At 37.9% G+C, this 16403-nt stretch overlaps 2 protein-coding genes across 4 annotated transcripts in view; one reads left to right on the top strand and one right to left on the bottom strand.

Moving 5' to 3' along the window:
• LOC114217799 (uncharacterized) overlaps positions 1 to 4619 on the bottom strand; it is a 34723-nt gene extending 30104 nt beyond the window's left edge. For 2 of the 3 annotated variants that reach the window (XM_028114744.2, XM_028114746.2), the window contains exons 1-2: positions 4430 to 4619; positions 4107 to 4204 (exon numbers count right to left, since the gene is read on the bottom strand). In XM_028114744.2, coding sequence (XP_027970545.1) covers positions 4107 to 4203 — 97 coding nt within the window. In that variant the 5' untranslated portion in view covers position 4204; positions 4430 to 4619. Of the gene's footprint in view, positions 1 to 4106; positions 4314 to 4429 lie in introns of those variants that run through there. The other variant, XM_028114745.2, reaches the window with a different exon arrangement.
• A 43-nt stretch (positions 4620 to 4662) lies between these two features.
• SRP54 (signal recognition particle 54) overlaps positions 4663 to 16403 on the top strand; it is a 40718-nt gene continuing 28977 nt past the window's right edge. The window contains exons 1-2 of the mRNA XM_028114741.2: positions 4663 to 4910; positions 15098 to 15208. Of these exons, the coding sequence (XP_027970542.1) occupies positions 15131 to 15208 (78 nt within the window). The 5' untranslated portion in view covers positions 4663 to 4910; positions 15098 to 15130. The remainder of the gene's footprint in view (positions 4911 to 15097; positions 15209 to 16403) is intronic.

The raw sequence follows: 16403 nt of genomic DNA, 5'->3' as shown, positions 1-16403 counted from the left end.
CGTATTTAAAGTATATAATTACATAAATATGACGTATACAGACATGAAACTGCCACTTACAATCAAGATGGTAGACATATCTGTCGCCCCTAGATGTTTCCTCCTGCCCATTTGTAATCCTTCTCCTCCCTAACCCCTCTACTCACTCAGCTGCCAGAGACCTATTTTCTGTCACTACAAGTTAGTCTGCATTTTCTGTTTTTAGATAAGTGAAATTATATAATATACAGTCTTTTTAAATATGGTTTCTTTCACTTAGTATAATTTATACATGCTGTTGTGCAAATACTTCTTTCCATTTATTTGCCAAGTAGTATTCCATTATAAAAATAAGTCACAATTTATTTATCTATTCATCTGTTCCTAATTGAAATGCCTCCCTCTTCCTCTTTCTCTTGCCATATCGTACAGGCCAGAAGCTATATCATGATGCTGGGTAGTAGTGATGAGTGCACATCCTTGCTGTTTCTGATCTTAGGGAAAAGAACCCAGTCTTTCACTGTTGAGGTTAGCTGTAGATTTTTCACAGATGCCCTTTATCAGGTTGAGAGTGTTCCCTTCTAGTCTGTTGAGAGTTATTATCAGGAAGAGAGGTTGGATGTTGTCAAAAGCTTCTTCTGGTCTATTTAGATAATAACATAGTTTTTCTTTTTACTTAACATGGTGAATTACATTGATTTTATAATGTTCCACAATACATTCTTGGGATAAACTCACTTGTTTATGATATATTATTCTTTTCGTTTATCATGCCCATTTTTAATATACAACAATATATTAAAGTACAAAAGTGCTTTAAAGAAAAGTATTAATTCTTTTTAACAGAAAAATTTTAAGAGATACCAATTAAAAAGAAAAGAGGTACCAATTTGCTTAGTACACCTTTTTAGTTTTTGAAGAAACAATCTATTTCTGTTACCACATGTAATTGATAACTTTCATAGATTCATATGGTTTCAATAAAGACTGGAATATCTTTGTTATATTGATACTTCCTCAGTAGTAATGCAATATGGAACTGGGGCAGTATGCTGTCTAACAAATGTAACTAGAAACCGGGCTTGGCTTTTTAGATTTGCAGGAATTTCAAAGAACTTCTAACAGCTCTGCAGCCGCATCTCACAAACATATCCAATTCTGGTCAGTGAAGATATACTTAAAATACAGAATACAGTGAAGCTTCTAAAAGCTTCTAGTCACCTACTGTTACCTTCTTTAAGCATTAAATAATTTTTGATGATTTTGTTAATTTTCTTAAAGCAAACCCTAATTTTCTTTCCTTTGCAACTTGATTCTTAATAGAAACTCTTATGGGCTATGGGTTTGACTTCCTCATTTATATTTGCATATCCAAGAAAAATTCAGAGGCTTCAGAAAAGCATTTGTTAACAGAGAGCTGTTCCAATGTATTTTTTTTTTTTTAATTTTTAAGTAGGCTCCACACCGAGGGTGGAGCCCAATGCAGGGCATGAACCCATGACCCTGAGATCAAGACCTAAGCTGAGATCAAGAGTCAGTGGCTTAACCAACTGAGCCATGCAGGCATCCCCCAATGTATTTTTTTATATGCTGACTGGGGATTCCACTTGTAGTTCTGGTTCTTAGCTCCCTTCACTTAATGGGTTGCAGTCACTCTCCTACACTTTGAAATCTAGATCAAGAGCCCACTTTACTTACATACAGGAAATAGAACAGATGCTCTGCTACAAGATCAGAATCAATCAGCTGAGGTCCTGTTGTATTTTACTCCTTTTATTTAATTTTTTTGGGGGGAGGGGTGGGTATCTTTGTGTGCTTTGCCCCTCAGACTTGGTTCATCCTTCCTATATTAGTGTTCTTTGTTTCCTAGATCTTTGGCCTATGCTGTACCAAGGAAAAATCTCGGCTCCTAATCTTTATTTCTTCTACATCTTCAGTTTATCAGGCATTGACATGTGCTTGGCTCTGCCCTGGTCCAAGCTTCTGGTTCCACCAGCCTGATCCTATATGACCCCAGGTCTTGGCGAGATAATCCCACTATTCCTTCAGAGATCAAGAATATTATTCTTCCTTTTGTAGATCTAAAATTATTGTGATTTTACCTGCAATGTTTTTTAGTTTTAATAAACTACGAAACTCAAAACCAAAGTCATACTCAGTGCCTAATATTGTCCCTTGCTATTCCATTAAATGGCAGAAAAATTCAAGAATTTATAATTACTAAAGGTCTAAGAAAACATCAGACAAGTAAGATATTATGCAAGTGACTTAATGCTAGAGATAAAAGATAATTTTTTTCCCTAGAAGGACATTAATTAGGAAAGTAATTGGAAGAACCTTTTGTGCTCTATTTAGAGCCACTTCATAAAAAGTATACTAAGTTTCAGCTTGAGAAGATGAGAAAGTTCTGGAGATAGATGGTGGTGATGGTTGCACAATGCAAATAAATGTATGTAAAGCCACTGAACTGTACACTTAAAAATAACTTAAAATGGTAAATTTTATGTTATCGGTATTTTACCACCCAAACGGTATACTAATAAGTTGCTTTTTAAGATTTATGTTAAAACACTCCACTTTAAGCAAAGTGACACCCTCATTTCTTAAAATACTCACGTTAATAAACATTCTCAGAAACTCAGGTTGTTTTCTAAATCATTTAACAAAATGCATGAGCTTCTCTGACTACAGCGTATGCTGGAGAAAGGAGCAGAAAGAGCTTTTTAAAAGAGTAAAAAGGTACTCTTTAGCCAGTGATAGTGGGTCTTCTTGTTTACAAAATTATCATCCAAAACACGCTTGCAAGTTTTCCTGATTTTGAAAAACGGAGTTCTCAAATGATGCCTCTAAAACTGGAGATTTAGATTACAAATGGTTCCACAAAACTGAAATCTTGAAGGAAAGGGTATTTTAGTAATTGTGCAATTGCCAGAACCAGGCAGTAGGTGGCATTTTTGTAGGCACTCAGGGTTTTTGGAATAAAAGATGTTGTGCTGAGGAATGCAGAAAAAAACCTGGAAATTAGCACGTTTTATAATCAATTGGGATATGATCGATAAAACTGGCAATACAAGGTTTAAATGAAGAGACAGGAGACTCAGCAATTCCTATCCTGAATCTTGTTATGTGTGGATAAGTATGAAGTTAACCTGTCTGGTTTTCTCTACTTTTCCAGGCTAAATTTCACTATTAGTAGTCCAAGTTAATTTCAGTTTGGCATCTTATTTAAAATGATCTCCCCAAATGTGTAATAATAGTAATACCCCAACCTACTGATTGACTCTAATATCACAAAGAAAGAGAGTTCTAGGAAGAAGTCAAGTTTGGAAATCATTAGCACACAGGAATATTTCAAGTCATGAGTCTGGATGAAAATAAACATAGGATTCAATGTTGAGAGGTACAGAGGCATAGCCTCGTTTGGCAAAGCTCCCAAACAAGGAATATCCTATTTTCTTGTGCTTCACCAGGCCTCACTTTCCCAAAACAGATCTAACCATTCTTCACCAAGTCTACCTAATCAACATATTTCCTCGATTCTAACTTGTGCTTTTAATTATTAATTTTATTAACAGTTTAAAATCAGAGTCTTTTCCCTATCCCCACACCCTTCTCTCCTTTCCTCACCCCGGAAAAACTGCTATCAAATTGATGGTCCACTTTACAACTGAGAAAATAAATGCACTAGCTACAGGTGATTTTGCTTGCAGGGTAAAAGCTTCCTGCTCCACTGCCTGAAACTCTTTTGCGAAGTGCTTTTTCAGGTAGTATCTTAACTGGTAGTCACAAGTTTGTGGGAGTAATGGGGGGAGAGAAGAGGGGCAAAATCCCCCTCCCTTTCTTTTCCTTCTGAAAAGGGTTAGGCACAAGGAGCCTCTAGTGGCTTGTGTGAAGTCTGCAGCGCAATCACAAACAACCGAGAGCCAGGTCTTCCGGCACCCAATCCCAAACTGGACTCAAGCTGCTGAAGTTTGAGGTGTGCCCCCGCCAATCTGTCCTATACTCGAGCGGGGACCAGCACAGCGACCCCTAGGAGGCTTTCAGCCTCACCCTGTCTTAAGTCCCAAAGGTCAGCGCCCATAGCATATCCTTGCCCCAACCACTTGCGTCTGGCTCTGGTCGCTTACGGGTTGTTCGCATCCACTCGAGCAGCGCTGGGAGGTCCGCGGGAGTCACCGTACGCAGCAGCTGTAAGATTGCTCGCCGCGCTGAGCGGAATTCCATGCTGAAAGAAAACAGCACAAGGGAAGGTTCGCATTGCGCACGCGCAGGCAGAGACGGGTCTCCACGCCAGATCCGACACCGAGGAACCCACCTCCCCGGGCTGCGAAATCCCTAAGCCCCGCCCCTTTTGGGAGTTCTCAACGCGCGCCTGGGGAGGAATCCCTACTCTCTAATCGCACCTCCATCTCTCACCACTACCCTCTTAGCTGGCAGTGCACAGACTAACCACTTTTTCTTAAAGTAACTTATCGAGGCCGGAATTCTTTCCTGAGATCACATCCCTAGAGGGCGTCCTATCTTGCCACTTGGCTGTCGCAGTGATCGAGAGATAGAAAACGGAATGTCAAAAAGCCAGTCGAAGCAAAGGAACATCTTAATAAACCTTTGCAGTTAAAGCACTGAAAGAATGCGGCAGGTACCCCGGAAGCGGAAGTGTATCCTTTTCATGAAAGGCTGGACTTCGCTGAGTGGTGACGTTTCCTCATTGGGCGGAAGGTTCGGTGGCAATTGTCGGTCTTCCAGCTGGTGGGAGTTGGCGTCGCGGTGCTGGGCGCTGGAGCCCTAGTTTGTATAGTTTGGGAAGTCGGGCTGTGGGGTCGCACCTGTCTGTCTGATCCCTGCTTTCCTTTGTTTCCTCCCACGGCGCGGGGGCCTCGCGAAAGAATCCCCGGCCCCTTCGGGCCACAGCGGTAGCGGTGCTTTTTGCGGTAAGTATCTTGCTTTTTCCCGCCCCCGACCACGGACTGGCAGCTAGGGGCAGCCTCAGCTCTGCTTGGGGGCCAGAGACTCCGAAGGGAGTCGGCTTCCCTGGACACCGGCTCTCGTCACCGAGACTGAGGTGCACTGGCCCTTTTTCATCTCGTGTGCCCCATCAGAAGTTTTATTAAAAGATGCACTGTGACCCTTTTAAGTTGTTTTCAGATTTACCCTAGCCAAATAAGGTGTAGGCAATTACAGGCCCAACTCTGCTTTGGTCTCCCGATCAAGAATTTAGATGTGTCTACTTCTCCGAAAACCTTTTGGTCTGTACCAGATTTTACTTTTCCGTGTTCGTTGTGCTTAACACATTGTCCTGCGTATAGTAGGCGTTCAATAAATGAATAAGGGATATCAGTTCAATGCCAATGATGAATTCGGATATACTGATGGCTCTCTCTGTACATTTGCCACTGTTGACCATTTCTAAAAACTCTTTCCCCTGTTGGCTTCCTTGATGCTATTCTCACCAAGTTCTTTCATATGCTTAATTCAACAGAATATTTACTTATTCCTATCTATAGGGATACAGAAGTGAATGACACAAACCCTGTCATTGAGGAGCTAACAGTACAGTGAGAGAGAGGCACATAAGTGCACATTAAAGCAAGATGCATAATGAGAAACTCTAGGAAGGTATAAAGAGCTATGAGAGCTCTGGGAATGCAGATGAGAGAACTCCTTGGAAGATCTGTAACCCTGAGCAAGTTGCTATTCCAGTCCAAGCCTCAGTTTTCTCATCTATCTAATAAGCTTATTATGGGGATGAAAGATTAGATGACCTGTTTCATGCAATGCCTAGAATATAGCAGTGTTGGTGCCAAAGGGGAGAGGAATTATTTCCCTCAAAACTCTTTCTCTTAGTGTTTTCATGTGGTCAGTTAATATTTTCTAATTTGATAAAAGCGTCTTCAGGCCCTCTTTCAAACAGTTTATTCCTCTAACTCCACCTAACTGGAAATTCTGGACCCGCCACTGGAATTTAGTGAGATAAATGGTAGCTTTTTTTTTTTTTTTTAATTTATTTTCTTCTGTATGCCTTTGGAGAGGGAAAGGAATTGGTAAGGGCTTTTATCCATTTTAATTATTCTGTTTTAGTTGACTCCTTTTGTTGGCTCTTCGCCATCCCATGGTCTTTCACAGGCTGTCCTTGAGAATTCTCATCTACATCCTTGGCTTCCATGCCATTATCTTTGTACGCTAACCATTTCCAAACTTCTCTAATTTCTCTTTTTTCCCCTGTAACTTCTGTCTCATGAATGATAGAGTTCTTTAGTTTCAATAGGTCCCAAACCAAATTTACTACCTACGCTTCCCTTTTTTCCACTTTTTTCATTATTATGTATATCATGCATAGGAGTTTTGACTCCTTGTTTCTACCTGAATTTTGTGATATTTGTATGCTCAATTTTAAAAACAATAATAAAACAAACCCCTATGTACTCAGTATCCAACTTTAGTAGGACATTACAAAGTATTATAGTGGATGTACTCAAAATCCCACTTTAGTAGAACATGACAAATACAACATTACAAAACCTTAAAGCCTCTTGAACCTTTTCTCTGGTTACTCTTTAGCTTTCAAACCAGCATCTCTTTTTTGTCTTCCCTTCATTGGTTAATGGTATCCCTGGCCATCTGGTTACTGTTTGAGACCGTGGAGTCACTTCTGCCTTTTGTTTCTCCTTCATTTCCCACAGCTATTTGGTGATTAGGTCCTGTAGCTTCTGCTTGGGCTTGACTTGATCCATTCTGCTTTCTGCTTCCCTGGTGCAAGCCAACATGCCTCCACCAGACTTTTGGAGTATGATTACTATGATTAGTACTGTAGTCTCCTTGCTCTCAAGTTTTTCACCCTTCAGTGTATTTGCTACATTGACTCTAATTTTTAAATCATGGAACTGATTTTTCTTTCCCTTGTTTCCTTTGAGGAGTATTGTTTCATATAGTGATTTTTAAGCCTGGTTGCACTTCAGTATAGCCAGTGAAGTTTTTCAAAATATAGATGCCTTGTTTCACTCTCCTAATCAAGAAGTTAGATGAGGCCAGCCACTTCCCCCAAAACCTTTTCATGGTACGATCCTTGCAGATTCTAATTGAGTATTTAATTTTCAGTGGATAGGTGATAGGTACAGGTAGCTGAAATAACAAAAATAGTATATACTTCTTATTCCTCCTCGTCTATGCTTTCAGCCTATGGTCTTTTCAACTTCAGGACAGACTATTGCTGAGGAATTCTTTTGACTTTGTTTTAATCTTGGTAACAGTTTACATTAAGATTCTTGTTATGATCGACCTGATAGCCAATAAAGGATCTTAAATGATTCTCATTGTTTTTGAGTTATTACCCCTTGTTGCTAATTGAATTGTTGGCATACCTTTTCTGCTATCAAACTATGAAATGTTGCATTGTTTTTTTAATATTAAAAGGAGTTTTAAAATTTGGAAACAGATTATTTTAATGAAGAGAGAATTTCCTGATACTTCTTGCATAGTTAAATAAAACCTTTGGTGCAGAATTAAAGCAGTTAAGTCAGTGGTGGTATGATGTATAATTGATCTTTTGAAGTCAACAGAGGAGTCTTGTCTGTGTTAAATTGATGTAATTTATTGATTTGGAGTTAGCACTTTTCTCCTGCTGGGACGACTCCTGGAACACATGGTAGATATTGAATGAATGAATAACTAAATGAATTCAAGTGGCAATTCCATCTCAATCCCCAGTATAATATCACTGTATTTCTCACAAGGAGCACTTTGAAAAATAATTTTCCCTTTGATTTAAAAAATAATAGTCTTAGTCATTACCAAAAATTTGGAAATTACAAAAAGATGTAAATTAAAAAAATAAAGATGACTAGTTGTTCATCATCCAGAAATGACAAATGTTATTATTTTCTAACAGTTTTACTGAAATAATATTCACACGTCATACAGTTTACCTAAAATGTACAATTCAGTAGTTTTTAGTGTATTTACAGAGTTGTGCAAGCATCACCACAATCAATTTTAGAACATTTTTATCACTCCATGAAAAAACTCTGTGCTTATTAATAGTCACTCCTCATTTTCTCCCAACTCCTGAGCCCTAAGCAACTATTAATCCACTTTCTGTCTCTATAGATTTACTTCTGGACATTTCATATAAATGGAATCACAGAGTATGTGGCTCTTTTGTCACTGGTTTCTTTCATGTAACAATGTTTTCAGTATTCATCCATGTTGTAGCATGTATCAGTGCTTCATTCCTTTTTATTATCAAATATTCCATTTTATGGATATTTGTGGATGTGTGCTTCTTACTTTCTCTTGGAGGTACCTCGGAATGGAATTGATGGGTCAGATACAGTAACTCTATGTTTAACATTTTGAGGAATTGCCAAATTATTTCCAAAGGGCTATACCATTTATATTCTTACCAGCAGTGTGTGAGGGTTCTGATTTCTCCACATTCTTAACAACACTAGTTGTGTCTTTTTGACTGTAGCCATTCTAGTGTGTGAGAAGTAGTATCTGGTTGTGCCTTTGCTCTGTATTTCCCTGGAGGCTAATGTTATTTTTTGATATTTGTTTATAGACAAAAATGGATTATACAATATATGCAGCTATGTATTCTGCCTTTGCATTTAAGCATGTTTTTAGCATTAGCAAGCGTGCTTACAAAATAATTTCCCTCATACTGCTTCCTTTTTCACTCCCCCAAACCGTAATCCTTGTGAAAACTTGCCTAAATTATATGCAAAGAAAAGAAAATCTATAGGAACGTATACCAAATTGTTATTGGTGGTTATCCAGGCGACAAGAGGCTGTAAGATTAGGGGAATTATATTTTCTACCTTTAGTATTTCTGTAGTGTTTGAATTTTTACAATGAACGTGTATCTTCCTGTAATCACAAAAAGTTATTATGAATTATTTCTTTGAAGGACTAAGATTCAGAATGAAAAAGTATTCATAAATTTAAAAGTCATAATTAACATATTATTCAAATAGAATAATTTTAGCAAATAAGATGCGTATAGGCCACTTGGTTATCTGTTACCCTAGAATATGAATACATATACAGAATTTAAATATATATAGATATATTTAGTATTATAGTGAGGAAAGCAAGTATTAGTTTGGGCTATTTGAATAGCTTCTGGAAAGGTATATAATATAGAATTGAATTTTCTAAAGGTATTTACTACTACTAATGTAAAATAATTTAGTTTTTTAGTCTAATATTGATCCAATAAATTAGTTACTGACTAGGGCTTAGAAGAACTTTTCTACAGGGATTTTCATTGTAATAGGATTTGAAATCTCCAGTCATTAGGATCTATTTATATAATCTCAGACCAGGTAACGTTCTGGCAGGAATATTTATAATTGTTTATGTAGAGGAAAGTGGCTGTTTGAACACTCCAGCTCCTGTTGAACAATAGAACTACAGGTACGTGTAATTGGCACTAAAGATTCCTGGGGTTGTTCCTAGGTAATGGAACAGGAACTTTAGTAGGGTTTAAGAAAACTTCCAGTTTACTTACACTTCAGATAGCACTATAGGGAGAGCCAGTTGGTATCATTCAAGAAAGCAAGGAAGTTAATATACTAGGCGCTTGCAGACAGTTTTATACTTACTGTCTAATTTAACCCTCACAACATCCCTTCAGGGTCACTACCTTGATAATGGTATTATCTCCATTTTGCAGGTGAGGAAAGTGAGGCTTAGAGAGATTAAGTAATTTACCCAAAGTAACACAGCCAGTATGTAACAGAGCTGGGATTTGAATCCAAGTCTGTCAGACTCCAAAGCCTATGCTCTTTCCAGTACTTCACACTGCAGCGGGTAAATATAATACTTGGCCTTGTGCTTGCCTTATCAGGGAACCCTAGACTTGGGCCTATTTCCATCACCTCACTATCCAACTCCTCTTAGATTCCTGTTAGAACATGTGACTCGGACAAAGCTCAGTCCTTATACATCCTGATTGCAGTGGTCTTTATCAGTTTTTTCTGGACATTGCAATGATTCTTCCATGAAGAGGAGTGTGCATTTTTGCTTTCAAAATATGATTTCCTCGGCCTGGGTGGCTCAGTTGGTTAAGCTACTGCCTTCGGCTCAGGTCATGATCCTGGAGTCCCGGGATCGAGTCCCGCATCGGGCTCCCTGCTGAGCAGGGAGTCCGCTTCGCCCTCTGACCCTCCCCCCCTCATGCTGTCTCTATCTCATTCTCGCTCTCAAATAAATAAATAAATAAAATATTAAAAAAAAACAAAAACAAAATATGATTTCCTCTCTTGTAATATAGCAACAAAATTTGTCCTGGAGTTTTTCAGCAGGGATATTCAACCCTGTTTTTTAAAGCATCATTCATACTATAGGACCTGAGACTGTGGAAAGTCATTTTGCTTTTTTTTTTTTTTTTTGTAGGGAACACCATTCCCTAACCTGCTTATATCATAAAATTGTTGTGAGGGTGGAATGAGATAATAGATGTTAAACTGTATGAAGTACTATACAGTAATTTACTCTTAAACTTTTCCAACAGCCCCATCTAAGTAGAGATTCCTCTTTTATGAAATTCTAGTATATACTGATTTACTTCTGTAAACCTTTTTAGTTGAACAAGAGAATTTTGAGTGAGTGTGCTTGAATTGTAAATTACTCCAATTTGAGATACAGGGTTAGCTAGTAACATTAAAAAAAGATGTTCTGTATTTTAGTATGCATATTAGATCAAGGTGAAGTTAATTTTTAAGAATCTTATTGGATGGGGTGCTTGGGTGGCTCAGTCTGTTAACCGGCTGCCTTCGGCTCAGGTCATGATCCTTGGGTCCTGGGTTCGAGCCCCACATCGGGCTCCCTGCTCAGCGGGGAGTCTGCTTCTCCCTCTCCCTCTGCCTGCTGCTGTGTCTACTTGTGCTCTCTCTCTGTCTCTGTCAAATAAATAAATAAAATCCTAAAAAAAAGAATCTTGTTGGAAATTCTAAAAAGTTGTCATAAGTAATGGCAAACGGGTATTAATTGTACAATATCAATTTCTTAGGTCATTGACTTTCTTTTGATTTCATTGGTTTATATTAGAGGTCTTTCTTTTTTTTAACTCTTCCAAATTTTTTATTAACGTATAATGTATTATTTGTTTCAGGGGTACAGGTCTGTGATTCATCAGTCTTACACAACACACAGCACTCACCACAACACATAACCTCCCCAATGTCCATCACCTAGCCACCCAATTCCCCCAACCCCCTCCCCTCCAGCAACCCTCAGTTTGTTTCCTATAGTTAAGAGTCTCTTATGGTTTGTCTCCCTCTCTGGTTTTGTCTTTTTTCATTTTTTCCTCTCTTCCCCCATGATCCTCTGCCTTGTTTCTTAAATTCTGCATATCAGTGAGATCATATGATAATTGTATTTCTCTGATTGACTTATATCCCTTAGCATAGTCCCTCTAGTTCCATCCACATCATTGCAAATGGCAGGATTTCATTTTTTTGATGGCTAGTAATATTCCATTGAATATATATACCACATCTTCTTTATCCATTCATCTGTCGATGGATATCTGGGCTCTTTCCATAGTTTGGCTATTGTGGACATTGCTGCTATAAGCATTGGGGTGCAGGGACCCCTTCGGATCACTACATTTGTATCTTTGGGGTAAATACCTAGTAGTGCAATTGCTGGGTCATAGAGTAGCTCTGTTTTCAACTTTCTGAGGAACCTCCATACTGTTTTCCAAAGTGGCTGTATATTAGTGGTCTTAAAAGAGATATTTATAAGGTCTTTCATGACTTTGGTTCCCTAGTCTTGCTTTATTCCTAAAGTCTTTAATACATTCATTCATAAAGTTCATTTTTAATAAGGGTTCAATATATAACTCTGAGGGTACATAAAGCAGTGAGTTCATAGGAGAGAGCAAAAGAGGCAAAAGTCCCTGCCTGCATGCAGCTTACATTTCAGTTGGGGATATTATAGACCACAAACAGTATAAGTAAATCATTTTATTTGGTAATGGGACAATGAGAAAAAATAGAGGAAAGGGGAATTATGATTTTAAACAAGTGATTAGGGAAGGCCTTATTGAGAAACTGCATCTAGACATCAATCTGAAGGAGATGAGGCAGGGAGCTGTCTTCCCCTTGTCAGCCAGGGGGAGATCATGCCAGCCAGTACAAAGGCCCTGAGGTAGAAATATGCAGCATCAACAGTAAGGAGGTCAATGTGATTAAAATGGAGTGTGTGTATTTGGGAGTGTCTTACAGTCCATTTTGCATTTTGAGGACTTTACCTCTGCATGAAATAGGAAGTCATTGAGGTTTTGAGGATAATTCTAATACCAGAGTTTTCAAGAACACATCCTTAGAAATTGCACAGATAATACTTTATAAATAAAAGGTATTATTAGATATCATTATTCCTCTACTGAAATGTAAGTTTTTATAATCAGGCAAATAATTAAAAAATGTGCTGCCAATAAATACTTACATGAGGAAAAATGTATTAGAAAACTTCACAGAAGCTTTTTTAGTTTAAAAGATCTGTCTACAGGGAGCCTGGGTGGCTCAGATGGTTAAGCGTCTGCCTTTGGCTCAGGTCATGATCCCAGGGTCCTGGGATCGAGCCCCGCATTGGGCTCCCTGCTCAGTGGGGAGCCTGCTTCTCCCTCTCCCTCTGCCTCTTCCCCTGCTCATGCTCTCTCTCTATCTCTGTCTCAAATGAATAAATAAAATCTTAAAAAAAAAGAAGAAAAAGACGGTCTACATGGGAAGATAGGTTTATTTTTAAGATTTAACTAATATAGCTTTTTAAAATGGAGGATGAGGGGCACCTAGGTGGCTCAGTCGGTTAAGCGTCTGCCTTCGGCTCAGGTCATGATTCCAGAGTCCTGGGATCGAGTCCCACATCGGGCTCCCTGCTCTGTGGGGAGCCTGCTTCTCCCTCTCCCTCTGCCTGCTTCTCTGCCTACTTGTGTTCTCTATCTCTCTGTCAGATAAATACAATCTTTAAACAAAATAAAAAAAATAAAATGGAGGATGATGTGTTTATGACATGATCTCTAAAAAAGTAAATTGTGGTGTCATAATTAGGATTGTATCACTCTTGGTAACACAGTGGTAAAATAGATGAACTGAAACATCTGACTCTTATTTTTTACCTCAGGAATATTTACTTAAGCAATAATAATTTAATATAATGAGTATGGGATAAGAAACATAAGAAATAAAAAGTGCTGGATCTTGTCTGTGAAGTAGTTGGTCTTTCAGGTGAAGTAACCATGTAAATAGTTTATGGTAAGCACATTTTTTTCAATTCCATCAAGTGTTGGTAGTAATTTTTTAGGTTCTAAATTACCTAGTTTTACCTGAGTGGAAGTGTAGTGTTTAATTTAGAGCTCAACCTGGAATATCTCTTTGCCAGTGATAGGTCCTTGAGTGCATTTCCTTTCCTGCTTCTTTTGACTCCCCTCATCTCTTCGTTCTCTATGTTGAATGAGTCAGCAATTTTGTCCTTCTGTTTCTCTTATTTTTAATCTCCTTATACTCTCTTTATAGGAATCTAGTCTAGATTATCTCGGTTGCTAAATTAGATTAGATTAACTCCGAAGAGTTAACTAAAATAGTTGGAACACTGAGCTTTTCTGCCGATTTTCCTTCTACCAGACAATTGATACTTCTTAACTTGGTTTCAGAGCTCTTTACAACCTGTATTTCCTTTTAATTAGATAACCCGCTGTTCTGACTAGAATATTTTATTTACTGTCTCCCAAATAATACATACTTAATAATCTCTAAGTCCACACATAATGCATATGTAATGTATAGTATGTCCCAAGCTTTTCTAGGTCTCCATTTCTGCTCATGCCTATCATCTTCTTCCAGTTCCTTTTTGTCTTCTTCTCTGCCTATCCACGTTCTACTTATATTCAGGATCAAATTCATATTCCAGCTTCTCTGTAAAGCTTGTTCTATCTACTTGAGCCTGTTTTTTCTTCCTTTGAATTTTTACGGAAATAATCATTGACAGTTGATCATAAAGTTTTATTGCTAGCTTTGAACTAGTTCTTTACTGGTATTAGTCAAGGGTCTCCACAGAAACAGAACAATAGGATGTGTGTGTATGTATATATACACACATATATAAAAAGAACTTTATTATAAGGAATTGGCTCATGTCATCACGGAGGCTGACAAGTCCCAAGATCCTCCAGCTTGGCAAGTTGGAGACCCAGGGCTGCTGAGTGAGTGGTGTAGTTCCATTTCAAAGGCTGGCAGGCTTGAGACCCAGGAAGAGCTGATGTTTCATTTGAGCCTGAAGGTAGGAAAAAGCCGATGTCCCAGTTTGAAGGGAGTCAGGCAAAAGGAATTCTCCTAATATTTATTTTGCTGCACATTCATGTGTCTTGTCTTGTCAGTTAGTGGATAAGCAACTTGAGGCCAGGGACTGCCTGTCCTATTTGCTTGCTTACCACCCATGAGTCCTTGCATGGTCTAACGACTTAGGTGTAGTAGGTGCATCTACATACTTTATAAAATCGTAACATTTTATTGCGGAAAGGGCCTTTGAGCTTATTTTTTATAGAGTTGGGGAATCAAGAACAGCTTTAAAATAGGAAAGTTAGTAATATACCCCTTTCCTTGGGTGTTAGAAGAATAAGACGAGCTAACGTAATGTGTGTGAAAAGTGAAGTGTCTTATTAATTAACCTTTTTTTTCCCTTTGACTTAGAGCATGAATCAAGATAGTTTACAGAGTCCTTTAATGTGGTAAATTGAACAATAGTTCTGAGTGGAGATTTCACATTTTTCCTTCTCTTATTATATTCACATGTATGTCCAAAATGTCCATATTCACATGTGTGTCCAGATTTGAGATTATATCATTTCCTCAAAGCATATTACCTGATATGTTAAATTTGCCGATTTGTATAGACTATTCCAATTAGATATTCAAACATAAGGCATCATAATCAAGGGGTAGCTTTAGCTTTTGGGCATACCTATATTGAGGCTGCAGGTTGAGGCTATGGAAGTTGAAGTTATAGAATCTAAACACTACTTTAATTTGAACTAAATACTCTTCTTTAGAAGTCCTCAATTAGGGGAACTGGTATTATTTTTCAAATGTTTTTATTTAATGTTTTTCCTTCTTAGATTTTCTTGTAATCACATCTTAAAGCCTTCAAGATGGTACTAGCAGACCTTGGAAGAAAAATAACATCAGCATTACGCTCATTGAGCAATGCCACCATTATCAATGAAGAGGTATGTATAATGTGTGAAATATATATGATTGCACATCATTACTAGCATCAGGGAGATGAATTATTACTAATCTCTATGTTTATATTTGTTTTGATGTAGATTTAATAACTGTAGATAAAAATTTAAAACTGGATATACTAGATGGTGTTTTCTATTGAGTTGACCATCTTACTATTTAACTTTCTGTAAAGAATTATAAAAAAGGAAACAAAAAAACCCCAAATCTTAACGAACATGTAAAAATGACATTTGTTTGTTTTGAAAATGGCTCAGATCTGAAGACATAGGCCCAAAACTTCAGTGTCCTGCTTCTTTCTTCCTGGGTAGGCATGTGTGCATCTCACCTTTCTCTCCACTTTGATTTAGCATTCTCATAAAAGGCTAGTATTTTCATGTTGTCTACTTTGATTTTCTCTGAAATCCTCACTCAGTTTTTGTTTTTTAGATTTTGTAAGCTGACTCTTTATATGGTATCTGAAATACTCTTTCTCCTGGCTTTCTTGTTTTAAGTTAAAAATATTTCTTTCTCAGGCAGCCCTCCCAGGTCCCCTCCCTCCTCGGGAGCTTTATACTGTCACTTTGCTATCACTCAATAAACCTTTGCTGCCCACCAAAAAAAAAAAATTCTGTCATTTCTCCCCCTCAAAACTTGTATCTTAATGATTTATCAATTGAAGAAGATGAGAGCCCACAAGTATACTTTATATTTTGTGGCACCATTGGGAGAGTACTGAATTTGGTTTTAGAAGACCTTGTTTAGCAACCTACTTAGTAGCTTGTGATAGAAATTTGGGCAAGTCAACTTCAGATTCCTTAATGTATAAAATGAGAAAACAATATTTACCTTACAAGATGGTTTTAAGGATCAAATGAAATAATAGATAAAAAGTACTTTCTAGGGGCACCTGGGTGGCTCAGTCAGTTAAGCATGTGACTCTTGATTTCCACTCAGGTCATGATGTTGGGTTTGTGAGATCGAACCCCAAGTTAGGGTCTATGCTGGGCATGGGGCCTGCTTGGGATTCTCTCTCTCCCTCTGCCCCTCCCCACTCCTCTCTCTCCCTCTCTTTCTAAGAAAAAAAAAAGTACTTTCTAACTTGGAGGTTTGAAAAGAAAAAATTTTTTTGAACTTAAAAAAAATTTATCCAGTGTAGTTAATATAAGTGCTATATTAGTTTCAGGTGTACAATACAGT

The sequence above is a fragment of the Eumetopias jubatus genome, unplaced genomic scaffold, assembly GCF_037043125.1.
Source record: "Eumetopias jubatus isolate StellerSeaLion01/CBP00866 unplaced genomic scaffold, mEumJub1_p1.0 scaffold_7, whole genome shotgun sequence".
NCBI lineage: Eukaryota > Metazoa > Chordata > Mammalia > Carnivora > Otariidae > Eumetopias > Eumetopias jubatus.
The sequence above is the reverse complement of the archived record's forward strand: the minus strand, read 5'-3'. Positions and strand labels throughout refer to the sequence as shown.